General features: G+C 49.8%; 1 protein-coding gene across 1 annotated transcript in view; it reads left to right on the top strand.

The window, feature by feature from the left end:
* GABBR2 (gamma-aminobutyric acid type B receptor subunit 2) overlaps positions 1–27780 on the top strand; it is a gene marked incomplete at its 5' end in the record, with an annotated part of 337733 nt that overhangs the window by 165845 nt on the left and 144108 nt on the right. Inside the window, one exon of the mRNA XM_084784329.1 lies at positions 16848–16949. Coding sequence (XP_084640455.1) covers positions 16848–16949 — 102 coding nt within the window. The remainder of the gene's footprint in view (positions 1–16847; positions 16950–27780) is intronic.

Below are 27780 nucleotides of genomic sequence, written 5' to 3'. Positions count from 1 at the left end.
CATGGCAAAGATGGAGGCAGGTGGTTCAGAAGTTCAAGGCCATCTTTGGCTACGTGAACATAGCAAGTTCTGGCCTACATTAAACCTTGACTCAATATTAATCAACAAATCAATTAGAAACAAAGTATTAAGTATTGAATCTAATTTTTTGAATGTATGTAACCAAAGACCAATGGTAACACAGGCCTCTATGGAGAATGGGTTTTTCATGCATAGGTATTTGTGGCTGAGTCAAACTGTGGCTCAGTGCTGCCCAGAGTCAACTAGAGTGTGGTCCCACACATCACTAGCCTGAGAGGAAAATATCAAAATTAAACATGTGAAATTTCATTTTTATTGAACGTGTGTCACCTTTGCATCATTGTAAATTCAAACACCCAGGAGTGGTTGCTCACAGGCTGAGGACTGTCCTGATACGATCTGGAGTGTTTCCCAGCGTTCCCTTCGTGAAAACGCTTTTCATTTTGATGAAGTCAAAGTTGTCTTTTGTTTGCTTTGGTCCTCAGATTTAAGGAGCACTGTCTAACCCAAGGTCGTTAAATTTTCTTTTAAGAGTCTTGTGGCCTTAGTTTTAGCGTCTATGATTAGGCTTTCAGTCACAGGCTTCTCTGAAATGAGCCATGACTGGGGCGGGGGGCTGGGGGGGGTTGTGCGGAGAGAGACCCAACACAAAGCTGGAGAAGCGCACCTTCGGCCGCCCTTGCTTCCTACTATCACTAGGAGGCGCTGGTGGCACTGGCCTGCCTGGTTGCAGCTCTGACCCAGGTTCCATGGCACACTTCCTGTGCCTCAGTTCCTCTTGTGAATCAAAACTCTTTCTTGGCCTCTTCACCCTCCCCTCCCTTTCCCTTCCCTTCCCTTCTTCCTCACCCCTCCCCTCTCCCCCTTCATCCACATCCTTAAGAACCTGAAAGCTTGTCCCTTAGAAAGGGACCTTCCATTTTCCCACCCCTACTCTGTGCATCTGCTTTAGGAAACAGCCATCCTGATTGGTGGAAGGAAAGCAGGGGAGGGGGCAGAAGTTAAATTTTTAGTGAAGCGTTACAGTTATCTTTTCTTGCAAAAAAAAAAAGGGGGGGCGGGGCAAAATCCAGACCCTTACTGAGTCTTGTCTCTAATCTGCCACTTTCTGGTTTATTTTCTTTTGCCTTTCACTTTGGTAACATTTTCCTCTATTTAGTCATTTTTTTTTTCTAATTGGATTTGCACACTTGTTCTTTGCTCTTATCTTGGTTGCTATATGAAGTGCACTTACAGAGATAAGCTTGCATTTGATCTTGGTTTTAGCAAATACTATACTTTTAGATAAATGTTGCTTCCTTGCCATTATAATGAAGTGTTCTGCAGTTTTGTTTAAATTTAAAATATTCTACTCCTACTTATCTGTTTGCCAATATCGCAGTGCAGGAGTGTCTATAGCAAGCTCTGGGAGTTATGACGTCATTGGCCCCTGCCCTCATCACCTCTGATTTGGGAATTTTATTCAGTTTCACTTCTTACACTGTAAATATTCCTTGTCCACTGTTACTGACATATTGGTTTTATTTAGAAACTACAAGGCTCTTTCAGTCCTTCTTCTTCTTCTTCTTCTTCTTCTCCTCCTCCTCCTCCTCCTCCTCCTCCTTTTCTCCTCCTTCTCCTTCTTCTTTTTCCTCCTCCTCCACCTCATCCTCCATTTTTTGTTTTGTTTTTGCTTTTGTTTTTGTTTTTTTCAGACAGGGTTTCTCTGTGTAGCCTTGGCTGTCCTGGGCTTGCTTTGTATACCAGGCTGGCCTTGAACTCCTAGAGATCCTCCTGCCTCTGCCTCCCAAGTGCTGGGATTAAAGGCGTGCGCCACCACTCGGCTCTTAGAGTCTTTCTGGCCCTCTCTTTCTCAATGGCCCCTGTGCTTTGGGAGGATGGAGTGTAATGTGGATGTCTCATTTGTGTCTGAGTGTGTTTGAGTGCATCTCTACGGCATGGTCGTCAGGATGCTCACATGACTTTTCTGTCTTCTATGTCCTCACAGAAGTCATAGCTTCTCTCTGCTGTCTCCTTTGAATGACAAGTTATCCACCTGTCTTCTTCAAACCTCGCCTGACATAGCGTCAAGGTTTGATTCAGTTGTTTTGTTAGTAACAGCCCTGCCCTGTGTTAGCTGCTTACAGAATTTTTCACCTTTGAAACTAAGAAAGAAAATATCACATCTGAAATTTGAATGCTTATTCTAAAGCATGAATTTTACATGTTTAAATGTAAACCTGAATACTGCTTTTGTTTGAAGAATCTAGTCTTTAAAATTTTATTAAGGCTCTGTTATAAAGTACTTGCACATAAAAAAAAAATCACACAGTGAAATTAACCAGACCCAAGGGCTGCCATCTCAGTGAACTCCTGAACAGTTAAAACAGGTGTTCTGGAGCTGTGGATTCACACTGGATTTTACAGTTTCACTATCAAATATATTTTATGTATTTATCCAATACACACACACACACACACACACACACACACACACACACACACGGAGAGAGAGAGGGGGGGGAAACTAGAAAAAAACAGTTTTATATCCTCTTCCATGACTCAAGGTTCATTACCTGTGTCCGTTCTTCCTCATTACCTCATATTTACCCCTTTGCCCCGCCCATTCTTCATGGTTTACTGTACTCACGTGTACACTTATTCTCCACATAGTAGGAAGACCCTGTTTTTTTCTTTCTGAAAGTGTACAACCTTGATTAATGTATATTCTAAACTCTTCCACTTTTCTGAAAATTTTGTGATTTCATTTTTTAGAGCTGAATAGTATTCCATTGTGTGTTTTCACTTGCCATTTATTTATCCATATATTATTTATTATCCACATGTTATTTGGGTTTTTAAAGATTTGTTTATTTATTTTATGTACATGAGTGCTCTATTTGCATGTAGACCTGCAGGCCAGAAGAGGCATCAGATCACATTACAGATGGTTGTGAGCCACCATGTGGTGGCTGGGAATTGAACTAAGGACCTAACTGCTGAGCCATCTCTCCAGCCTCCACACATATTATTTGTTGACCATGCATTTCATTATCCACCAGATCTTCACATACCCACTCATCTGTTGATCAATGGCTAAGTTGGTTCCGTTTCCTTGGTATAGTGAATAAAACTACAGTCAGCACGACTGATAAACTTCGCTGATAGTTGTATGTTTTTTCCTAAAACATGATTGCAGCTTTTGCTTAAAGACGTTGGTCTTCCTATTGTGAAAGCTTTCTTCTATTCAATTTTTAGTTGTTTCTCTTTTGTTCTGGGACCTTGTGAGGTTTCATCATCAGTGTCAATTTGAGTGGATTTAGGATCACCAAAAGCACGTGCTTCTCTGAACATGCTTGGTAGGGAGTTTCCTGAGAGGGTTAACTGAGGTGGAAAGACCCACGGAAGTACGGCTGAGCTCCTGAACTGAACAGAGAGGAGGATGCCAGCTCAGCACCGGACTATCAGCCTCTGTCTGCTTCCTGACTGCAGAGGGACGTGAGCGGCTGCCTCACGCCTGCTGTCTCGCCTTCCCTGCCACATGGACCGAAATCCATATTCCTTAAACTATGAACCAAAGGGACTTTGCTTCCTTAAGATGCTTTTGTCAAGTGTTGTCACAGCTACGGGAACAATCATTACACACATGCGCGCGCGCACACACACACACACACACACTTTAGAAACACCTCTAATTCCAGAATGAATTGCTATATTTACCTTTTGGGTTGCTCTTTTCTCTCTGGCATCTTTACCTACACCCTCGCTGACCACGTCGGGAGACATTACCTCCTGGTAATCTCAGGTTATCCTGCTGTTCGTGTTCGGTAACTAACTTTTGCTTCTAACTGCCTCCAATATGACTTAACTCTCATATTCAATCATCTAATTCATCTCCTGCCATTATTTCCTCAGCTGTACTGGGGTCCTTTGAATTCTGGTTTCTTTGAGCATTCCCGGCATTTTAGAGTTCCGGTTTTCCCTCATCTCTGAAGTACTAGTGTGACAGTTTCCTTCTACTTCTGGTAGCAAATCTGTTCACTGTTTCCTGCCTCTGCTCGTGTTCCCTGTCTGGTGTTTTTGTTTTGTTTTGTTTTGTTTTTCACTGCTCACAGTCTCTGTATCTTCCCCGACCTGGGTCTGCCTTGAATCAGAGAACTCTCCCTTGGTCTCCGTTGTTTCAGCTGCCTCCGTTGAACTTCTCACTTGAGTCTGAGGTAAAACTTCGCAGCCAGGGAAAGGCAGCTGAGGGGCAAGGAGTCACATGGTGCTGAACTGTCTCAGCTACCCATGCTTTCTCCTTGCAGGTGGGGAACAGATGTTCCCCAGATGTTCAGGTTCACTCCTGGCCTCTGCCCTTGATCTCTTGCCTGCGGTGTGTGGGAGGCACTGACTGTGAGGAAAGTGGACTTGGAGAACCCTGCATGATTGTTATTGGACAGCATGGCCAAGCCATTCCTGAAGGCTGCGTGGTGAGAAGAGGGTGGGAAGGGGGTTCCCCCAAGTCGGCTCTGCACCCCTTCTGTAGCCCAGCCTATCCTTCAGGGCCCAACCGCCCCATCTTAGGCTTTTGTGATCAGTTCCCCCCTCCCAGCACACTCACCCTCCCCACAGCACAATGCCCCCTTCTCAGGAAGGAGGGCTGTGAGTCAGCCTTCAATCTGGTTTCCTTGGCATCGTACCTCGCTGAAATTCCTCAAAATTGCTGGCATGTTGATGCTCCTCGCTCCTCTTTTTCCAACACTGAGGCAGATCCTCCTATTTTTGTACTCCCTTGCAGGGTCCTTTCTGTCACTTGCAGAAGGAGGTAGCTTGGGTGGGAGGTGGACATCTGTGCTCAGCTTTCCTGCCTCGCAGAGTCAAGATGGCCTCTAGCTTTGCACTTTGATGTACAGACACATAAGTCTTTAGCGATTCCTGTTCCGTGGCCCTCTTTTAATTTCTTCCTCTATGCTGGCCCTCACACCATCTGGCTTTATAGCGTTGTCTCTTGTTTTCGCTTTGTTTTGAGGCATGTTGCCTCCCCCCTCTCAAATTTCAAGTTTGCATCCCCTCTGGTGAGTAATTCTCCCGCCAAACATGGCTGCCAGGCTCCAGGAGTGCCTGCTACCACTGCCAGGGACTCACAGTCTGGCAGCCTGATCTATATCCCGGCCTTCAACAGTATTGATGGCGCGTCCCCTATCCTCTCTGCCCCGCCAAGGTTACGACCTTCAAGTGGAAACAGCAGAAGCCATTCCCTGCCTCCTGGTCCCCAAGTGTCCCTCTCAGAAGCCATGTGTTTCACTAGAGAGCCTTTTCAGATCCTTCTGGCACACCCATGCCTTGCTGGTGAGTCAGCAGCCGGGCAGGGCGGCAGGCGGTGGAGGGGTGGGGTGCAGAGGCACCCCAGCTTGGCTTGGCAGCCCGCCCCAGAGCACAGCACATCACACAATTTGCTGTATCCAGCCTGCAAACAGCTGCCTCTGGCCCTCTCTGGGGAGTCACCAAGCTGCCACAGCTGCTCCTTCCAGGGAGTAGTGAAAAGATCTCTCCCACCAGGGGCATCTGTGCATCCCTTTGGGGTTTCATGGGGTGCAGGCTAGCTTGTTCCTGCACAGAGGCCTCACACCGCTTGTTCAGTGGCATTACTGTTGCTTGCCCACCAGCTCCTGAACCCTGAGCGCGGTTCCTCATCCCTTCTTTGGTTAGCTGTCCCTCATGACCACTGCCCTCTGACACCGAGCATGTATGATCTTATTTTTAACTTTACAACCCCCCTGTGGTAAGCTGTGAAGGTACTCTTTTTTCCCCCAGAAGATAAAGGGGTTACAGATTTCTCTTGTTCACCCAGCATGGCCAGGACAGAGGGTTACAAAAAGCAGAGCCATGGGGACTCCAGACTGTGTGGTTCCTTCTCTCCTGAGCTGCAGTGAGCTCGGAACCATGGCCTCTAGAGCAGGCTCTGCCAGCCTTGGCCCCGTGTTTGCAAGTCCAGTGCCTGACCTAGTAACGGTTTTTAGAACACAGACGCGTTGCATGTTGCTTACTGCTTCTTTTGAATACAACAGCAGACGTTAGTTGGGAAAGAGCCCAGAAAGTCAGCAAAACTTACACGCTGGCCCCTTGAATTAAAAAAAAAAAAAAAAAAAAAAAAAAAAAAAAAAAAAAAGATTACTGTCCTTTGCTGTTGTGGTCCATAGAAAGAAATCAGACTGAATTCAAGTCCTGAGTTCAGTATGTTCTAGCTATGTGATCTTGGGCAGCTGCCTCAACCTCTATGTGTCTTATTATACTTGCCCACAAATTGTTGGTAACTATCCCTTTTAGGCCTAAAATGGCATCCTGACCTGATCGAGGGACTGGATATCTAAAGAGCACTGGGGGAAGGGGAGTTCCACTGTCGTTCCCACCCGCCAGAGGTGTGCTGCCTTCTCCACTCTCTGTGGTGGTCTGGCATTTCTACCTAAGCGTCCCTCTTATCAGCTGGAACAAAGGTGATGGGTAACCTATCCTCTAGTCTCCCCTTAGTGGGTACCAAGCACCCAGAAGCCCATCCCAGGCAGCAGGCATCCTGTGCTCTCATTCATCCATGCAGATGTTTCCCTGATGAAGGCCACACTTCTGAGCCCTTCCAGGGACTCCCACGCCCTCCAGTGCGCACATCCCGAGGCAGATGGGTGGGTCAACAAGCCACGGTACACTGTCCTGGCTTTCAGACTTGCATCCCAGTTGGAAAATTCCACATGAGCCTTGCAGAGCAGATGCGATTCCCAATTCCCAGGGAAGTTGCCCTGTCCAAACTGCTGAGCTCAGCACACCCTGAGCCCTGCTGCCACTGCAGCCTGCTCAGCACTGGGGGCGGTGTCCACTCAAGACGCACACTCAGCACCTGCACGGGATGAGAGGCTGGCTTCAGGCTCCTAGCCAGGTTGTCATCCCTAACCTTGAGGGAGCAGAGACAGCTCAGCTTCTCTCTCTGTCCAGGAGCAGTGGGGAGCCTGGGTGCCAGGGGGGAGTTTCGTGGGAGTGCCCCAGTGACTCTCAGGGTGACCCGAGGAACTTCTTGGTGACAGGGCCAAGAAGATGAAGCTGGAGGTGGAGAAGCAGCAGGGAGGGAGGGACATCAGCGGGCCTGAGCTGAGCCTGGAATCCCCAGAGGACTTCATGGGGAAGAGCTGTCTACATGGGCTGCAAGGGTAACCAGAGGCCATGAACCCCAGGGACTCACGCAAGTGTGATGAGAAAGGACCGTATGGTTTATGACAGGATGCGAGTCAAGGCATCAGGCTATCCTTTGGTGACCTGCACCTGCAGAGGGGGAGTTCTATCCTTTAGGGCCCTGCAGGGAACACGACATGGTGGGAGGAGCTAGAAGAAAGCAAACTTCACAGAAGTATTTTGGCCAAGGCCAGAGAAACCAGTCAGGCTAATGAGACCCCAAGGACTAACAAGGGTGAGAGTCAGGACCACCACCAGGGGTCTTTGAGGGCCAGAGGAGGAGCCAAGCTAGACAGGCCTGGAACCCAGCCAGGAAGAGAGGAGGCAAGCAGAAAGAGCCTGGACTTTTAACTCTTTCTCTTCCTTGTCCTCTGATTCCTGCTGGGGCCTCTCTAAGAGCCTTCTGGTGCCCTCTGGGCTCCTGTTGCTCTCTGACACCTGCTGAGACCCCTCATTAGCCCTCTAGTGCTTGCTGAGACCCCCCCCCATTGGCTTTTCACACCCGCTGGTCTCCTGGGCCTCTGATACCTTCTGGGGTCCTTTTGGCCCTCTGCCTCCTCCTGGGCTCCCATGGCTTTCTGCATCCTCTGGACTCCTTTTGGTCTTTAGACCCCTGCTGGCCTCTCATTGGCTCTCTGACTCCTGCTGGGCCACCCACTAGCCTTTACACCCCTGGATCCTATTGTTTTTTGGATACCGGGTGAGACCTCCCCCCTCCCTCGCCCCCCCCCCCCGCCCCATCCCGTGGGCCTAACCTAACTGGGAGTCTCAGAGCAAGTCAGATCAAGAGATGCCACTCATTAAAGTCAAATTCTAGAAAGAGCAGGACAGGGCAAGCTGGGGGGTGTGGGTGGGGACAAGTGTAGGATTCTAGCAAGAGATACAGTCTAGTTAGTCTCCTGGGCATAGGGGCATCAGTGCTCTACTCCTCCGCAAGTCAAGCCAAGCAGGCTAGGCCAGTCATTGGGTATGCTGTCTTGGAGAAGCTGCCCATTTTAGTCATAGGCACATCTTAGCAGAGAGGAGAATGAGAGCTTTCCCGTAGAGGGCTCTAGACATGTTGGTGCCCACGGAAGGAGGTGTATAAACTGGAAAGACAGACTGGAGTACCCTAAAAGGGTGTCCGTCAATTTGTAAGAATGGGAGGGGGGCATAAGAATCCATCCAGGGTCACTCGTACTTAAAAACCTGTCTTAGATAGAAGAGGGCACAGCCTTAGCACAGGGCTCAGAGGGAGAGGAAGCTGCCACGGGAGGAACGGGGGACATCAGAGAGAGAGGTGGAGGCCGCAGTTGGACCTTACGGGTCACCCCAGGAAGTCACTTCACTGGCCTCACATCAGTTCTCTACAGAGTTCTCCACTTAGCCTTCAGCCCCCAGCATCCAAGTATGAATGGGTTTGATGCTCCCTGGGCATCCCCCCATCCTTCACTCCTCATAGGCCTCCCGTGTGCCGCACTGCACAGGATGCCCTTTCCCTCCAGGATCTGAGAGCCTTGTATGGAAAGGAACATGGACCCACACTGCCAGGCTCAGCTGTCTGCATGCCAGCTCCAAATCCAAGTACCCGATTCCCCAGGCCCCATCAAGGTGCCCTCAAGTGCAACTCACTTTTGCCCACTCCCCCTTCCTTGTTCTTCTTCTCTGTAACAAAGAAATAAGAAAGACTGCATGTCCTGGAACAGACAGGGGTGCCGTCGTGGAGGGAAAGAGCGGGTTCCCTTCAGGCGGCCCAGATGCGCGCGCGCGCACACACACACACACACACACACACACATACATGTACATGCAACTCTAAATAATTGAACAAGCTTGTTGGCCCCCCAGGCTAGGCTCCGGTGAGACCATTTCTTTGGCCTTTGTTGCTGCCTTCTTTGGCGTGAGCAGACATTTGTTCGTCACCCAGAAAATGTTCTCGCTGTACAGAGCCAATAGGATGAGTCTGTGCTACACAGGGGATTGTTAGACTGGCCTACACAGCGCAGGCTGGGTAGTTGAGCAATGGCATCTGCATGCTGGAGAGGCTGAGAACTTAGATGTTCACAAGGCTGGACACCTCAGTAGTCACAGTCTGGCTCTGGAGGCCTGGAGAGTTCCTGCAGAGCTGCTCGTCCTCGGTCCACGTTGGAAGGCTGAAGAAGCTGAGTGTGAAGGATGGAGGCAGCAGCAACGGCAGCAGCAATAGAGCAGATGCACGGGTCAGCAAGGAGCAAAGGCATACTGACAAAGCAGTGCTGCTTTTCCATTGGCCTTCTTTATACCTGAGCCCCTGTGGGAAAGGCTCTGTCCACCTTGGAAAGGGCCTTCCCGTCTCAAAGAATCCTCCCAGGAAACTCACAGCCCACATAATATTCAATCCAGTTCACAGTGGAGATGAACCACCACATACTGCATCTTCACTCACACACTTGCACTTAATGTTTTTTTTTTTTCTTCAATGTAGGTTCAATTCCAGCTACACAGTATTAAACACTAACTTATCTGAAAGTAGGTGGGTCTGTGTTCCCGTAGGAACACAGGGAGTTCTTTCTGCCACAGGGAGTACTTCTAGAAGAATTTAAGTGCGTGTGCCAATTCTTAAGTAGGGGAGGGGGGCAAGCAAAAAGTACCCCGTGCAGCTACCCAGGATTGCTTCAGCAACCTTAACATTCAAAAAGAGCAGTGAGTGGGGTAAGCATAGTGTTTTGTTTTGTTTTGTTTTTTAAACATAGATGCTAGTAAGGGAAAGCCTGTTTAGCTTCCAGCTCCTGCTTGCATGCCTCAGGTGATGGGGAGCTCACTACCACCTTCCTCATTGCTAGAAAGTTTTTTTTTTCATCTTCATCTTTATCTTCATTGTCTTACCCCCAATTCTTCCTCCTTCTGGTTTTGGGCAAGAATCTGCTTTCCTGGCTCTTCTAAGTGTTGGCTCACTGGCTGTTACAGGGTGTCCAGAACCAGGCTTCCCCTGTTGCCTGTGACAGCTCTTCCATTTTGAAGTCAGCCATCTCGTCTTGCCTTGATATTCTCTGTGCTAATTTTCTAATTAACTTAAATTAATGGTAGTTCCTGGGGAGCTGAAGCCCCACTAAAAGTGACCTGAATTATTCAAACATTGGGACGTTTCAAAACCTATTTAGCCTAATTAGCATCTTAACTCTTTTGGCACCCTCAGCGTTAGAGGAGCCGTATTTGAACACGCTCCGTGTGTTAATGGATTTTCTTGAATGAACTGTTTAATCAAGTGAAGATACATCTCATGAATGAATAGAAGTAAATCTATAATTATACATTTTAGTCAGGTAAGAGGAGTGACATTTCGGCACAATCCGTCGCTATATATAGCGGGTGCATTTGAATGACAAAGTAGGTTACCTCGGCTTCCGGCTTCCGTAGGAGAGCTGGGGACTCTGAGTTCGTTTCTAACCTAATTAGAATGTTCAGACTTATAAGTACAGGTGCCTCTGTCCCCATCATCACCTGGAGCTCTGTCTTTCTGGATGGTTCCTCAGGTGGGGCCGGGCCTCCATGGAAATGACGTCCTAAGAATGACTGGCCATCTGAGCTAAGTGTCTTGGGTGTCTCGGGTACCCCCCCACAGCCTCCTGCTCCTGGCTGTCAACTTAGCTGGCTCTGAACCTGCCTTGCTTGAGACCTGTGGTCTGATGAGGGCTGCCTGGTCCGTACTTTCGAGACAAGATGTAACTATGAGATAGAGAGGCCAGGAGAGGGTGGGAGAGGAGCCTCAGCTGCGAGGAAATATGCAAGCCTGGACTTGGAGAGGGCAGAACCTCTGCCTTGGTCTTCAGCTGAGAGCATCCCCCCCCCCCCCCGACCCTAAACTCAGAGCACAGCAACTTGAGCAGCTCACTGGACTCACCTGGAAAACCCTAGTCCCACCAGTCGGCTAGGGCACGCCCGGACATCCTCCGGTGCCCCTGGGTCCTGGCAGCATTTCTAGTGACAACCCACTGCAGTCTTGTCTGAAACCTCATAGGAAGGCTCAGCCAGGGCTCCCATTCAGCCACACCCTGGTTCTCCACCCCCAGGAATGGGGGAAGACAGTGTGTGCTTACTGTCTGAAGTTGCTGGGATAATTTGTTACACAGCAACAGAGGACAGATAGTCTTTATCAGTTACCCTCAATGCCTCTGTACCCTGTAGCTTGCGGCAGCCTCCCATTCTTCCCTGGTCCAGCAGGAATCTCTCACAGGGACAACAGTGTTATGCGCACACACCACCATGCCTCACCCTTCCATTTGGGCCCACAGCAACCTGAGCTATCACAGCAAACACAGCCCCACTCAGGCCAACTCTTCTCTGGGCTCCTCATCATGGCCTTCGATAGCAAATAGGTCACATCTTTCATATACACTGTAAGGCCTACGTGCTCTGACCCCACCCACCTCTCCTTTCTTTCTGGCTTCATTCCAACACTGTCCCCTAAACCTTCTTTTAGGCTTCACTTTAATCCAACTTCAATAGTCTTCTAGTTTCTGTAGCATCTTTCTCCACCCCAGGACCCCAGGACCTTTGCATATGCTGTTGCCCAGGCTGGATACTTCCTGCTCCTCTTCTTGACCTGGGTATGACTCCATTGTTCTCAACTCAAGGGCCTCAGCAAGTTCTCCAGCGTTCCCTAGGGAAGTCATCTAAGGAATGCCCCCCACACCCACCAGACAGAGAGGGGCCCAGGTCACCTCTGTGTTAGAAGCCATCTCTGGCTTCCCAGTGCCTGAGCAGAAGAGATGCCAATGTCAGAAACCAATGAGCACGAAACAAATACATGAGATTGGAGGAACACACAGATCTCATCCTGGGAAACCCAGGGCCCTTGAGAGCTCTTTAAGAAGGCAAGAAGCAACCGAGCACAGCGGGGACAAAAGTGTGGCAGGGCAAAGCCTTTGCAGGACCAGAGACAGTATAGGGTAGTGGGATTGCTGGGATTCCACATTGGCTCACGTGCCCCCTCACAAGGTTGTAAGCTCACTTAGAGCGTGGTGAGAGTTTCTGGGAGGTCATTTTCATGGTTTGATTGCATGGCTCTCCGGCGTGTCCTGTCAAAACACGCCTGCTAGGGACTTTCAACTTCCCCATGACACAAACATGACTCCCATTCAGGAGAAACAGCTTGGGCTTTTGGTTTATTTATCTTTTTCTGGTGATATTTGGAAGAATACTGTCGTCTCATCATGTAGGGAGCAGCAACCATGTGATCCCAGCCTCCAGTGTCTTGGGCCCCTGAAACATACACGCCGCTATTCCAAGGTTTTCTAGTTTCTCGGTTTTGAGCTCACCCAACCCACCTTCAATCAGCACCTTCATTTTATCTTCTTAGGAATGAAGGGCCCTGACTTTCCCAAAAGAACACGTTCTTGCTTTTATTAAATAGAAGCACACAGGATCATAGAATCTGGGACTTGTGGTCTAGAGCAAACAGCTCACACTCTGGCCCCATTACCTAGGAGAACTACAGGTTCGGGACAAACCTGGGTATTTGGGAACTAAGCAGTCGGTCTTCCAGTCACCGTGTGAACGTTGGGGGCGGGGGTGGTTCCTTATGTCATTCTTCGCTGTACTTTGTTTCTTTGAAAATGCCCTTTGTTGCTGCTTTTCTTCACTTGCCATCCCTAAAAGTCCATCAGAATAAATACCAGAGCTGAATGCAAATAGCCAGGAGCTGACACAATGGCGGTAGGGACTGTTCTGCAGCACCAGGATGGAGTGTGGGAAGATCATCGACTGGGAGTCTCCTCTTAGTTTCTCATAGGTGAAATCAGGGGCAGGATGAGATGTTGAGGGCTGGTCTGGTGTATTTTGATGCTAATTGCTGCTTGCTGTCTGTGACCCACCTTTTGCTTAATAAAAAGCCATCCCACCTGGGCAGGGCAGAGGAGACAGGTGGAGCTAGTAGAGAGAGGAATTCTGGGAAGAAGAAAAGACTGCCAGGAGGAGAGAAGAAAGAGACCGCCACCAGGAGAAGAAGACCTGAAGAGAAGAGAGGAAGGCCGCCACAGGTTAGCTGGAGGAGAAGCACATGGCCCGCGGTGTGGATGGAGAATCCAGCGCAGATGAAGAACATTAACAAGTATATGGGATTATAGATGGGAGGTAACTTGATAAAAGTTATTAAAAGCAGATGACATGGGATTAAGACAGGGATCCCATGCCTGAGGCCCTACTATGGGAAGTAGTTTAGAGGATTGATATTTGCCCTGCCCCAGGTTAGCTAAGGCTATTTTAAAATATAACAAGTGTCCGTGTCTTAATTGATCTCTAGCCGGGCCTACTGGTAATACAGATAATTTTAAAAACAATAATGAGACTTCCTTTAAGGTGGACTTGTTTGTTTATCATACAAAACATAATAGAGGTTTTCACACCTTCCCTGACACACTCACAGATGTGTGTTCTTTCTCACTTTCAAGCAACGCCCACAACTCCACAGCTCACAAAGCCATTCCTCAGCTCCATGCTGAGCCTGGAACCCCAGCCTGTGAGCTATTTGCCCACCTTCCATTTTCAGGTGAGAAGACAGAGAGAGGTTCAGGGAAGCAGGGTCACCTCTCCAAATGTAGTGACACACAGGTAGAGAGCTGGACCCCGACTGGGCCTGCCCCAGGTGAACACACTGATTTGCACTGCTAGCTAGCCAGGGCCCCTGGTACGGGCACCACTGAGATGGGACCCACTTGTGGCTGGAAGCTGAACTGAGCTGTAATGGCAGAGGCAGCGTTTGCCCATCTTCGTCTCTAGTCTTCTGTCAGAGCAGAGGCAAAAACTGTAGCAGGGGCTCAGCAGGAGCTGAGTGGTGGAGCATTTGCCCAGCATGTTCATCGCTTTTCTGTGGTGCGATAAGACACGGCGACCAAAGGCTACTTAAGGAAGAGTTTTGGGGCTGGTGGCTGCAGAGGTATAGTGCCCATAATGGCAGGAAAGGCTGGTGGCAGGAGCAGGATCGAGAACTCATATTTCACGTCTTACAGGAAGCAGAGAGTAAGAACTGGACACGGGGGAGCCTACAACCTCTCAAAGCAAGGTTCCGTGTCCTAAAGGCTCCATAACCTCCCCCCCCCCCCCGTGCTCCCCTCCCCCGCCCCAGACAGCACCACTGACTGGGGACCACATGTTCAAACACAGGAGTTTGTAGGAGGCGTTTCTCTTGCAAACCACAACACCTGGCTTTGGTCCCCAGTGTCTCCAATAAAACAAGATGCAAACAATAACAGACAGTGGGGTGCTTCTTCCTGTAACAAAATGTCTCTCATGAAGCATCTCAGGTATCCAGAAAACCGTAGAACAAACACCAGGATCATCAAGAGGGAGTTTGTCACCATCTGCATTGCTTTCTCAAGGAAACAAAGCATCATGGCTACCACTGGCAACTTTTGCTTCCCTTCCTTGGCAGTGGCTTCCAGATGGACAGTTACATGCAGGGCCAGATTATTAAAAAACAAACAAACCATGATGATATGTGCTTTAGATGGATCTTCTGAATGTTTATTGGGATAAAGTATACAGAACATCACACCTTTTCCCCACCTTGGCCATCTGTAAGTGTGCAGGAACAGCAGCCTTCACAAGTTACATAACTGCATCTCCTGAACCTTTGCCCCACCCTAAACTGAGGCTCTGAGCACATTAAGCATCAAATGCTATTCTATCTGCCCGACCCCCAGTGAGCGTCCTCCTCCTGCCTCCAGGAATCTGTCCATTCCAGGTGCTTTGTGTAATTGTCTTTTTGTATGTGTCTTTCTTTAGATTAACCCGTGTTGTAACATGTTCAGCATCTCAATCTTTTTGAGGGCTGACTAGTATTCCACTCTGTGTGTGCACACCCTGTGGTCATGTATCCACCCAGCAACAGACATTTGGGTTGCTTTCACATGTTTTCTCTTGTACATAATGTCCTGTGACATAGATGTCCCAGTGGGAAGGTAAAATCTCCCCCATGAGCTCATATGTTTCACTGCATGTTCTCCCGTTCATAGTGCCACTGGGGGGGGGGCGTGGAACCTTTAGGAGATGGGGCCTAGCTGGATGGAGTGGGTCACTGCAGGGCAGGCCTTAAGGGTTGTAACCTGGCCCTAGTTCTGACCTGAGCACACCCCCCCCCTCTCTCTCTCTCTCTCTCTCTCTCTCTCTCTCTCTCTCTCTCTCCTTCCTAGTCTGTTGAAATGTGAGAATTCCCTTTTGTACACACCACTGCCATGAACTCTTCCATAATTTTCTGCCATGATGGACTGTGACCTCTCATAATGTGACCCAAAACAAAGATGAACCCTTCCTTGGGCTGCAGAGATGGCTCAGTGATTAAGAGTGATTACCACACTTCCAGAGGACCAAGGGCCGTTTGCCAGGACTCATGTTGGGCAGCTCATGACCATCTGTAACTCCAGCTCCAAGATATCTCTACGGGCAACAACACACATATGACATGCATTCACACATACACACATACACACTAAGTAGACATATGATAGATGGATGATAGATAAATAAAATTATTAAAAATAAAATTTAAGACCCTTCCTCCTTTCAGCTGCTCTACAGACACTTTGACATGGTGATGAAAAAACAGCTGATACAAGGAGTGTGTGCGACAAGTCCCTGCTGTCATTTCTTCTGTCTATTATTCCCAGGAGTGGGATCCGGGAGCATGTGGTAATAGATGTTTGGTTTTCTGAGATGCCGCCATTCTGTTCCCCAGAGGTGGCTCCCAAGGCACCCAGGTGCTCCCATCCTCACAAACACTTGATGCCATCTGGTTCTGACAATGGCCATCCCAGCAGAGTGAACAAGACATGCTTTTCAGAATCTCCTCCTCTTAAGCTTGGAGAGAGGAAGGTCACACCCAGGGGACAAGGTCAACAAGCAAGTCAGAAGCAGCAGGACCCAGAAGCTGGATCCAGCTTCTCACCTTCTCACCTATTCCTTCTTAATAGCCCCATAGTCTGGGGTCCATCGCTACGTGTCAGGAGCACCGAGCTATGGCTTCCAGCCAGATACAGTCTTCAAGTTTGCTCTGTTTAAGCCAAACTTCAAACAAAAACCAACACCAGAAAAGATGGAGAGTTTTATATTGTAAAAGCCTGAATTTCTGATTTCTTCCCCCAAAGTGTCCAGGGCCCATTTCTAGCAAAGCCAGAACAAAAGCAGCTTAGAAGGTCACGTGATATCTAGGGAGCCACAGTACCCCAAAATTCCTGATGTCTAGCCGTGAAGACACAGTAGTTGGTAGGCCTCTGCCTTGTAGGCACATGCACAACCCATAGGTTGGAACCGCACGGCCAGGTGCCATCACTTCCACCCTCACCTTGCTCCGTATTGTTCCTCTGGGAGTCTTGGCTATGTCTTCAGTACAGAAAGTCATACCGGAGTTTTTACTGCAAAGCACACACAGGTATCATTAGACACCCTTACCTGGGCCAGGCAACATGGGGGTGCTGTCTGGGCCATCTCTTCGTCTTACCTCTTGTAGGAATTCGGAGGTCAGACTGAGCAGTCCTGGCCTTGTTCGACATCACGTCAGCGTGTGTGTTGCTGGGTAGTGCTCCCTTCTGCCTCTCAGTGGTGTGGAGAAATCACTCCCCAGCTGGGCCAGCACTGATGAGTGGGTCCTTCCTGGCAGCAACCTACCCAAGCTCTCGGTTTGTCTTTGTCCACAGGTGAGGAATGACCTGACCGGGGTCCTGTACGGGGAGGACATCGAGATCTCAGACACGGAGAGCTTCTCCAATGACCCCTGCACCAGCGTCAAAAAGCTCAAGGTAGGTGCAGCTTTTTCCTGGGGACAGCGATGCCCCTCGGGGTCTCCATGCTGTGTCTCAGCCCTGACCTCAGTGTGGGCCTCAGGATCAATTCTTCTTTCTGACATCTCAGAGCTCAGGACTCAGCCTCCTTGAGTTTCTCCTCTGGTTGATGTCTAGCTCTGAGAAGGGCCATGGGTAGCCAGGCAAGCAGGGCACCCACTGATGTCATCTCTCTTGCAAAGGGCTGGAAGCCGAGAGCTATCTGGCCCATCAGGAAACATTGCTGCTAGGGCTAAGAGCCCATTTCCTGATCCCACCCAGCATCAGTCACTCTAGGGACAGAGGGAGACAACTTGAGGTTCCCCCTTTGTAAATATGTTTTCTTTTCACTGTCTAACACAAACTCCAACCCCTGGCCCCTCTCCTGGGCTCCCAGACATCATCATACCCATCCCCACCCTCCGGTTGGTCACAGCATAGCCAGGAAGAAGGTCCACTCTCAAGGCAAACGAGAGATCTAGGGCAAAAGGAGGGCGAAGTGACTCATACCACCGGGGATGAAGGGAGTAGTCAGGCCTGACTCTAAGGAATAGAGCACTGGGCAGAGGCCAAGCAGGATCCCAGGCAGCAGGCTGCAGGGAAGGAAGGCTGCAGCTGCTACAAGGGTGCAGGCTTGTTCTGCTGTGGGAACGTCAGAGTTCCACAGAGCATGCAGCACTGGGGGGAGGAGAACCAGGGTGATCTCAGGCTAGAAAGGGAATTCTGGGCCAGTTCCCAATAGCCAAGCACTCGGCTAAACAACTCCGTCTTCTCTCAAGGCTGGAGGAAAAGTGGATAGTAGCCAGAACTGTGGTCTCCTTCCCTTCCCTCCCATTACCTCATGGCCATGGGTTTAGTTGTTGGTGTGGAGATCCCACATGCCAAATGCTGGTGTCTTTTCTGAGTCAAGTAGATCCAAGGATCCCCTTGACACACCAGATGGCAGTTATGAACCACTGGTTATAAGATTTTTCAATTTGCTGGTGGAGATCTAAGCCCCGGCATTGGGGAGTCAGAGGAACCGAAACTTAACACACATCTCCCAGACTCCTCCAAAGCAGACAGAGCCTGCGGGTCACACTTTGGTCCTGGGAGTCTATGCAGATAAAGAACAACACCTGGGGACAAGCCAGGTGGCCGCAGCCCAAGCTTTCCTCCATGTTGTCAAGGACTATGCTGTTGCAGGATCTAGGTGGGCTCTGTGGAGCCTGGAGGACTTGGGCTAGTAGGGAAGGGGGCTGAGCGGTGCCAGCTTTGTCCTGCTACATGCGGAGTGTCTCTCCAGAGCAGGCACTTGAAATAGCTTCTGTCCTCTAAGGCCCAGCTGAGTTCTAAGGGCTTTAGAGTTGAAAGTTGCCATGTGCAGAGCTAAGGTGCCGAGACCCAGGGCGGAACAGGACACTCTGCTCATTAACCAAGTCCAACCAAAAAAGATGCAAACAGGGTCAAAAGACAGCAACCAAAATATGCAGTTTTTTTCAGCCTCCATTCCTGGCTGGCCACCAAAGCAAGGCTGGCCACTGACCCAGGGCTTGACCCCTAGCCCATCCTTTCTTCATTTGAGCTTCCCAAAATCGACCAATGGGGAAGTTTTTTAGGTCTGTTTCACTGATGGAGTATGAGGGTCAAACTGGCTGGGTAACCCTTCAAGACCTATAGGGGAAGTGGGGGGAGGGGTCTGGAATTTCACTTGGGGTCTGGTGGCGCCTCTGCCCAGCTGCCCCCAGCTCCCTGTGTTGCCAAGGTTTGGAGACAAGATCCTAGCACTGCATAGCCCCAGAGGCCAGGGACAGGGACAGGAGGCACCACCCTTTTTCCTGACTGCCTCCATCTTATGGATCCACATCTGTTTGTTTCCTAGGACTGCTTGCACTGTGCTACTGTATGGTGTGGCTTAGCAGCAGGAGTGTGTGCTCCCTGGCCTGGTCTTAGAGTGCGGGCAGAGGTGGGGGGGTGTGGGTAGTACCACGAATCTCTGCATCTCCGAGCTTGCCTTTCTCTCAGCCTCTAGAGTCCACAGTCCCAGAAGCACCTCACCCTGGTAGCTGCCAAGTTCTAGCTCCACCCCTTGTGGCACTCTCTCTCCCCTCTCCACACAGTTCTCTCACGGGGAGACTCCTCATACTGAGCTAACAGTCAATCCCTTCCATTGTAGCCCAATCTTGGCTTAAAAACATCCTCTGCTACTGACCCTGTACTCACATGGGGTCACCTGGAGGTGGGGAACATATCTTTTGGAGGAGCACAACACCCTCCCTACGTTAGACTATCCATCACCTTATTCTAGCACCCACCTTCCATTAAAATGCAAACTTCCAGAAGTATGTTTCATCACCTGGAACCAAAGCTAATTGCGCAATCAGCCACACATGAGTGTCCAGACAGCCAAGACAACCGAGGAAACACGGAGAAAAGACTCAGAGCAGAGGACAGGCGGGAAGTTCTGAAGGGCCTGGAAGAAAAGTCAGCCTCTGCTTCAGTGTAGGCTGAGCGAGGCAGGGCCACCAAGGACAAGGAAGAAACTGCGTATCAGATAACAGGACAGGAATTTGCAGCGAAGGCAGAAGAGCCCAGAGCCAGAACCAAGAGAGAGAGAGGGGGGGGGGGGGAAATCAATGGTGTGGAGGATGCACTTGAGACATTCTTCCAGAAGTCGGAGGAAATAGCTGGCACGATCAATCCAATGAGAGGAAAGATGACGGTGTGAGGCTGGAGAAGAGGCTAAGAGGACACCAGGACCCAGGAGGCTGAACCAAAATAGACGCCCCAGGAGCAACAGTTCACAGGGCAGCCAGAACCTGGGTTCTAGTACATTCTGCAGTAAGAGAACATGGACAGCTGAGGAGAGGGGACCTGGGAAAATGATTTGATTGGTAAGATACAAGCCTGTGAGCCAGAAGTCCACCCCGGAAACCCATATAAGCAGCATGGTGGCGGGTACTTCTATCCCAGTGCTGAGGAGGGAAAGACCGGCTGATCCTTAGGGCTCACCGGCCAGCTGCCTCGCCTAATGGGCTAGCTCCAGGTTCAGAGAGAGTGCTGGCCACCTTGTTGACACCCTTAAGAAGAACAGCACCTGAGACTGACCTCTGGCCTCAACACTCATATACACACATATGAATGTATGGACACAAACATGCACACACCCAAACACACACACACTATAGGAAACAAACCTGGATCACACAAAATTGCCAATAGCTGACCATTGTTGAACTACCCAATCCATGGTTAGGACAGAAACGTGAAGCTGTGTGTACTGGCTAGCTAGCTGGTCTCTGTGTCCTAGCCACTTTGGTATAGGAAAGGACACCCAGACACACTTTAATAGATGTTGTAATATGCAAACTTTAAGGATAAATTGCACAGATATCTAGGCAGAGGTGCGGGGACTGTGGAGTGGGACAGAGAGCCAAACTTCCCACAAGGCTCTCAAACCCAAGCTGCTTTCCAGCTTCTTTGTACCATGAAACCCCAGGATTAGTGGAACAAGGACATACATATTACTGTGTGATGCTCATGTGACGGACCAGTCGGGAACCCTCCGGAAGGTGTTCCTGGGAGCCAGCCAGGAGCAACAGCACACTTTATAGCTGAGGTCAAGATAGAAACAGGCAAATGGGGACGTCAGAACCAGGGAAAGAGAGATAAGTCTGAGCAGTTGCTGTATGTATGCGTACAGATAGGAAAGAGCAGGCGGCTTCCCCCACAGGATGCAGAACAGGTACTGCAACAATAACGGAGATATGAAATCCAAAGTGCACCCTAGGAGCCTGAGAAATTGGGAATTAAAAAAAAAAAAAGCAGGCACAAAACTCTTGGTCTCAACAAGAGGAGAGACCCAAAGGAGAGAGGTTCACGGCCATGTCTGACCATGGGAGGGGGCTGACATGAGCTGAGTGGTAGAGCGCTTGCCCAGCTGCTGTGGGGCCCTGGGAACATTCTTTATCTCCATTTAAAATTTAAATTTGTAATAAAATTTAAAACCGTAGATAGAGAGACCTAAGATAAACCTGAGTTGAAGGACCCTCTGAACAAAATGGAACCCAGAGCTGGCAAAGCACGGAAGACAGCAGCAAGGAAAGTGCGGTCTGTGTGTCCAAACAGAAAACAAGCCTTTAAAACAGAATGCTCCAAGTATGTCACTGCAGACCAAATGGTCATTCTGACCAGAAATCTGAACGGGTCAACTGCACCATGAAAGTGCCAGTGGTCCCAGAGTGTAGTTTTTGTGTTTGTTTCTATTGTTGTGCAGGTGATTTTTGTGTGGCAGGATCCCTGTGGCCCTGTCTGGTGTTGATGGAGTGACCCTCCTGCCTCATCCTCTTTACTTGCTGAAGTACAGAATGCATCACAGTGTTCTCTCCCAACAATTTGCAAGAAAGAGATGCAGATGTTAAGTGCTAAAGGCTGGGCAGAGGTTTACCTCAGGGCAGCCAGAATCCTGCCAAAGGGAGGTCAAGAAACAGGCATTGGGCGGGCCTGCAGTAGATGGTGGGACAGCACGGTGGAATGAGCAAGCTCATGCACTGTCACTGCTCCGGATGACAGCGAGGTGAAATACAGAGCTGCCCTGCAGGACTCTAAAGGGAACAGACAGGGACACTGAGCAGGAACGCTCTCCAGCACTCCTCCTTCTTTGCAGGTACAATCATAACTGGCACTTGCGTTTTAATGTTCCTTAAGTGCACTCTCCTCGCTGTGTAGCCTTCCCACAATGCATATTTCTTCCTCATCCCAAACGGAAGCTCAGTACAGGCTTTGGATCAATCAAGCCTGCACTTCCTTCCTTCCTCTCCCTGCCTCAGCAACCACCATCTACCAAACAGGCCTGTATGACAGCCCTCGCAGGCAGAACACTCACCGCAGGATTGAAGAATTGGCGGCTGGTGTCGTATTAGAAACCTAAGAACAAGTAACTGAGCAAGAAAATGATGAGAATCAAGAAATGAGTCCATGGCTTGTCCCACCCTGAAATAATTATGGAAGCCCCTGTAAAAACCATAAAAAGCCACCAAGAGGCTGTGAGTTCCATGTGGCCTCTGGGACCGCAGTGCAACCACTGTGTGGTCATCAGTGGCGGGGGTAGCCTTGTGCCTACATGATTGCCGGGAAAGCAGAGCCATCCGTAAGCTGGTTTTCTGTCTCTGATATCATCACTGCCTGTCCTCTGGCCTCAGCCCATGCTTCTGCTTCAGCACCCATGACAGATGCTGCCCAGCACTTGATTTGTGTTCAGATTTATTCATTCTTTTAATCCTCCTAGTTACTATACAGTATCAGCCAGCAAAAGATGGCCAATGGGCCAAATCTGGCCCTCCATTCTGTTTTACAAATAAAGTTTTATTGTAACACATTCATTTAGAACAGTGCTTTTGGCTGCTTTTGTGTTGCAGCAGTAGAACAGAGTAATTGCCACAGAGAGTAACTACCCATGAATCCTAGACTATTTGCTACCTGGCCCTCTATAGGAAATGTTATTGTCCCTATTTTACAAGTTGAATAAATGGAGCTCAAGGAAATTAACGCCTGCTGGAGGCCATGTAGCATCCTGATGAGGTTGTGACATGGGGGTGAGGCTACAGGAGGGCGTGTAATCACCACAGCCTGGTCCCAGCTCTCTGCCCATCTGCTCCTCAGTAGCTGGAAGAGTCTTCCATAGCCTCTGAACATTCTGGGTAATGCTCATATACAAAGAGTAAAAGGTAATCTCTCTTTTATGAGCCTTCTCAGCAATATAGCAGGAAGGAGGTGGCTCTGTGGCTTACACCCGTGGAGGGGACGGGATGAGGAGGAAGGACGCAGGAGTCAGCAAGACGCAGGCTGGGCAGGAAGCCATGGCACTCACCTTTAAATATCTATGAAAGGCTGGGTTCCAGCAATGCATTATGGGGAGCTCCACCTGCATCCCACAGGCCGCATACAACCCAGGACAGCTAGGAATGGGGTCCAGTATAAAACTGTAAACTTTTTAGGCCATTACGAGATGTCTTTTTGTAACTAGGTTGTGCAGTTCTTAAGTATAAACGTAGAGACATTGTCTGGTCTCACTGTCAAAAGACTCAGTACACCTGCTGGAGCCAGGTTTCTGACTCTAAAAAGAGGAACCTATTTTTGAGTGAGTCACAAAAATAGTCCAACACTGGTAAGCATTCCTGTGGCTCACGCAGCACAGAGGGGCACCAACGTTGGCCAGAAAAGCTACCTGCCAGTCAGCAGTGGCAAAGAGCTCCCAGGGCCCACCAATGAAGAGAGGGCAATAGACTCCTTCTCAGGGGGGAGACTCACGGGTCAGAGGGAGGCACAGTCATTTCCTATGGCTGATGGGACAATGCTATGTGGATACAAACCACACAGATGGGTCTTTCTGGCCTGGAGGCCAGAAGCCAAGCATGTGTCTTGGCGAGCTAAGATAGATGTGTCCTCAGGACTGATTCCTCCTGGAGCTTAGAGGAGAAAGCACTGTCACTGTGCCATGATTAGTGGCCTCCTCCTGTCTTCACAGCCACTTGCTGTCACTCAGCCTGCCTTTCTGATTATAAGCCCCACCCAGATCATGCAAGTAACCTCCGGTTTCAGATCAGCTACTTTAGCTCATCTTGAAGCTTGAGCCTCATGCTGTTGGGTATCACATCACCACAGACTCTGGGACTGGGAGGTGGGTGTCTGTGGGAGGCCCCCACGCTATACAGAGGCAGCCTCAAGGGGCACCCTCCTTTGCTCCATGGGAGAGCCCTAGCCAGAACTGATTACTCTTTTTTCCCTGACTGGCCAGGAAGGTCTTGGTGGGGGTCTGTCCCCCTTTTCCTGAACCAACCACCCCACATCTGGTCAGGCACGAAGCCCAGGCCAACCTCTGGAAGTAGATCTGCCTGGGCCCTGGGGGTGCACAACCCAACAGTAACATGGTGCATTGGCCCCTGAGGCTCGTTTTGCTCAAAGGCATTGAGAAGAAAGAGCAGTATTTTTTATCTGAAGCCCAATATAGTATTGGAAAGCTAAATATTCATGAATTAAAGAAATGTCACACATTGCCGGTGGGCTGCTGTGGGCTGTCCCCTTTCCTAGAATGTGAGGGCATGTTTTCTGCTCCTGTGCCTTTAGGGATATGTTGGATGGGAGAAGGAAGACAAGTTTCGGTTAAATAAGAGAGCACTCATCCTGGACTCTGTCTAAGCCAGGACCTGAAAGACAGTCTTGGCTGGCCCTTCCAACCTGTGCTAGGTCATTGCCTGGTTGCTTCTATCTCCTCATCCTCTCATAGTGTGGTACATGGAATTGTAGGTTTGGGCATCCCTGTGTTGAAGGTAAGGGCCCTACAGGAAACTCTAGGTGACCCAGAGGTCAGTGCTGGGTGACCCTGACCTTCCTTGCAGGACCGCACACTCCAGCGGCAAAAAGGCTGGCAAGCTGTGCTGGAACCTCAGGGTGCTTGGTATCCAGCCTCTGTCTCGTGATTCAGGATGGTGTGTGCCACTCATGACCTTATATGTCATCTGCCCGACTTCTCCATTAGTAGCTCTACAGACTTAATGCTGAGCTCTGCAGCCCAGACCAATTGGGGTGGTATTGTCTTACTCAGCCTGGGAGCTCGAGACAGGGTGTGTGGCCAGCTGTGAGGCTGAGGGATCACACTTAGCTGGCATCTAAGCACATCCCACCTCGTCCCACCTCTGTGCTTTGGCATCCAGAGTTGGAGTCCCTTGGAGCTGAGCCTGGGGAATGTGTGAAAGTGGCTGACGACAGTGTATACTCAGAAGGCAGCTAGACGTGGAATGAGGCAGTAAGGGGCTAGCCCAGAACGCCAGCAGACACCCCATAGATGTGGTGTCTATCCAAGGGCATGCTGTCTGCCTGTGCATGTAGTGTGGTCTCCCCCCGCCTTCAACCGTAGGCACTTTTCAGAGATGGAACAAAAAGTGGAACTGTTGGTATCCATGCTCATTGCATCTTGGGGTCCAGAGTGACCCCAACATCCACTGTTGAATCCTTTGACAATGGTGTCTCTCAGGGAAGAGCTGAGATGCCGTTTGCCAGCCAGATGGAGCCTGGGTTTTTTTTTGTGTGTGTGTGTGTGTGTTTCCATGTGTTAGATGTATTTGTTAGGACCCTCGCAAACTGGAGTTAAACTCATTCAATGGAGTGTGCGAATTTAGGTCCCTCAAAGATCCTAGAGACAAGAGAAGTCTGGACAACAGATGAAAAAGGGGCAGGAAAGGAGGGAAAAAAATATCCACCCAGGGTGAGAGTGTGTCCTGTGTGTTTATGAGGGTTCTGGGAGTTAGGAGTCTGAGACAGGGTTCTGGGTGTGAGAGTCTGAGTGGACTGGGCAGCCCTCCTCACTTTCACCCCCCACCCCACCCCATCCCCCCCCCCCTTGACTGCCTCATTCAGAATGCCCTCCCTGGGGCAGAGGCCTCGTCGGTGTGAATGCAGGACTCTGTGTAAGCGTCATAGGGAACCATTATGGGAATTGTCATCTGTCCTGACTCACCCACCTTCACTCCAGGAGGCCCCATGAAAGGATGGAATTTTCCAGTCCATACCCTCAGCCGTGGTCTTCTTCCCTGGAGATGACAACTCTCTTCTGTCATTTATGTCTGCAGGGGCACACTTGGCTCTTCCTCCATTTGCCTTGCACCTACTTATTTAATTTTCAGTACAGGGGTTTGAACCTAAGGCTTCAAGCATGCTAGGCAAGCTCTGTACACAGATGAGCAGCAGGCTGTCTACGTGGCACCGGCTGGCTTTGACTATGTGATCCTCTGCTTGTTCTCAGTACCTCATAAACTGGCCCTAGGCCCTTAGATCAGCCACGGCAGGGTGGGGCATTGGCCAGGGATAGGGCCATTGCCTACATGGACTTTATCCTTCGCTTTATGGAAGAGCTTCATGTTCTGGGCAGTAACAAATGTAATTCTGGATCTTGTATGTGCGTACATGCGTGTGTGTGTGTGTGTGTGTGTGTGTTTGTGTGTATGTGTGTGTGTGTGTGTAAAGGACTACCCATCCTCCCTAGAACTTCTTTCTTCCCAGCCCTAGGACCCACAAACAAGTGTCACTCCAGGCTGAGGAAACACAACCCTTCATTCATCCCTTTGTAATCCACCTTAATCCCAGATGCCTGTTTACCATCTGGGAAGTGACCCAACACTTCACCTGCTCTCAAGTCAGCATTCCCTAAGGACCAGATTTCCTCTCACCTTCTTGGTCCAGGCTCCTTTCTGCCCTCCCACTTAGAACAGGCCCCTTCCACTCGCTAGAAGCATCATAGACAGGAATAGCTTTCTGTCTCAGAGACTTCCTGGTTCCCAACAGTCTTTCTTCGGGGCCCTCTGACGGTCCTGAGCACCAGAGAGAGTGCTGCACCACCAGGGTTGGGGAGCCATTGGCCTCTTTAGGGAGTGGCTTTCTGGATCCATGATTCCTCAGGCCCGCCTCTATCTGACAGCTTGAGAGTCCATACCAAGTGGTCCTAGCAATTTAGTTGTCATGGCAACAGAGACACACTAACTGGACTAAATGGAGTGGGCAGAGCTGGTTGTTTATCTATCAGCAGGTGGCATGTTGGTTACCATGAAGATGTGAGTCTTTTGGTCCATTTTGGTCCATGGTACAGACATGTGAACCCAGTCAGTACCAGGCCCCAGAACTAGCAGGGTGCCAATACAGTGTCATTCATGCCTGTCAGCTGCTGAGCAGCCAAGGTCCCACCATGGAGTCCAGTGCTGTGTTAGCATCCTCCCCTAGAATCAGGCTTTATGTAGGCATATCCATTATGCCCTGTGCTGGCCCCAGAGTCAGAGGGGAATCATGCTGCCCTTGGGTCAGGAGAAGGCAAAATAAAAGTGGATTTTGGTCACTATGGAGGGTAGTGTAAATGCTTTCATCTCAGAGGGCACTGGCCACTGAGCTTGATGAGTCAATGACATGGCAAGTAAGGGAGCCAGAGGTAAGATGGGGGGTGAGCAGCAGTAAGTCAAGAGAGTAAAGGGAAAGAGAAGGACACTTGGGATGTGTAGTTTGTACAAAAGAAGAGGGAACAGAATGAGAGAGGAAGCTCGGATGGACAGACAGATGGACAGACGGATGGATGGACAGATGAATTGGTGGGTGGATGAATGGATAAGTAGATTGGTAGGTAGATAGAAGATAAACTGTTAGGTAGATGGGCAGGTAGATGAATGACAAACAGGTGTGTCTGCAGAACTGCAGACAGTTCTTTCCTACTCCATAGAAAAATTTTGAAACTGTGATGCAGGAGACAGTTGGTGAAGAACCTCAAGCTACTATGAGACTCTGATGAGTGTTTGATCTATCTTGGGGAGCCATGTCCCATTTCTTCAGTCAGATCTGGAGATTGCTATGACTCTCCCACATCTGTAGAGACCATCAGACATGGCAGCGTGAAGACAGGGGTCCCGCTATTCTCTAAGGAAAGAGGACGACGAAGCCCTGAGCATGGGGCTGCAGGGAGAGGCTGGCTCTGGAGCTGGTGGACAGGTGGAACCAACAAGCTGGGGCTAGGAGTGGGAGGGGAGCGGGGAGCGGAAGATGTCTCCAGACTCCGGCTCAGTGAGTGGGAGGCTATGGTACCACTGCCCGAGACAGAAACAGGAGGAGGAACAGGCTTATAGAGAAAGATGAGGGTTCAGCTTGGGACATGTTGAGCTGCGGGAGCCAGAACACACCAAGAGAGGTGTTCTGTGGAAAGCAGGGCTGAGTCGATGCTGGTGACAAAGGCTGGATAGCTACAGTCAGGATGCAGCAAACAGCTGAGGACCGAATCGGATACCAGGGGCTGAAACCG

The sequence above is a fragment of the Acomys minous genome, assembly GCF_964271855.1.
Source record: "Acomys minous genome assembly, chromosome: 1".
In the NCBI taxonomy this organism is placed as follows: domain Eukaryota; kingdom Metazoa; phylum Chordata; class Mammalia; order Rodentia; family Muridae; genus Acomys; species Acomys minous.
Note: the sequence above shows the minus strand (reverse complement) of the source record. Positions and strands in the feature narration are given on the sequence as shown.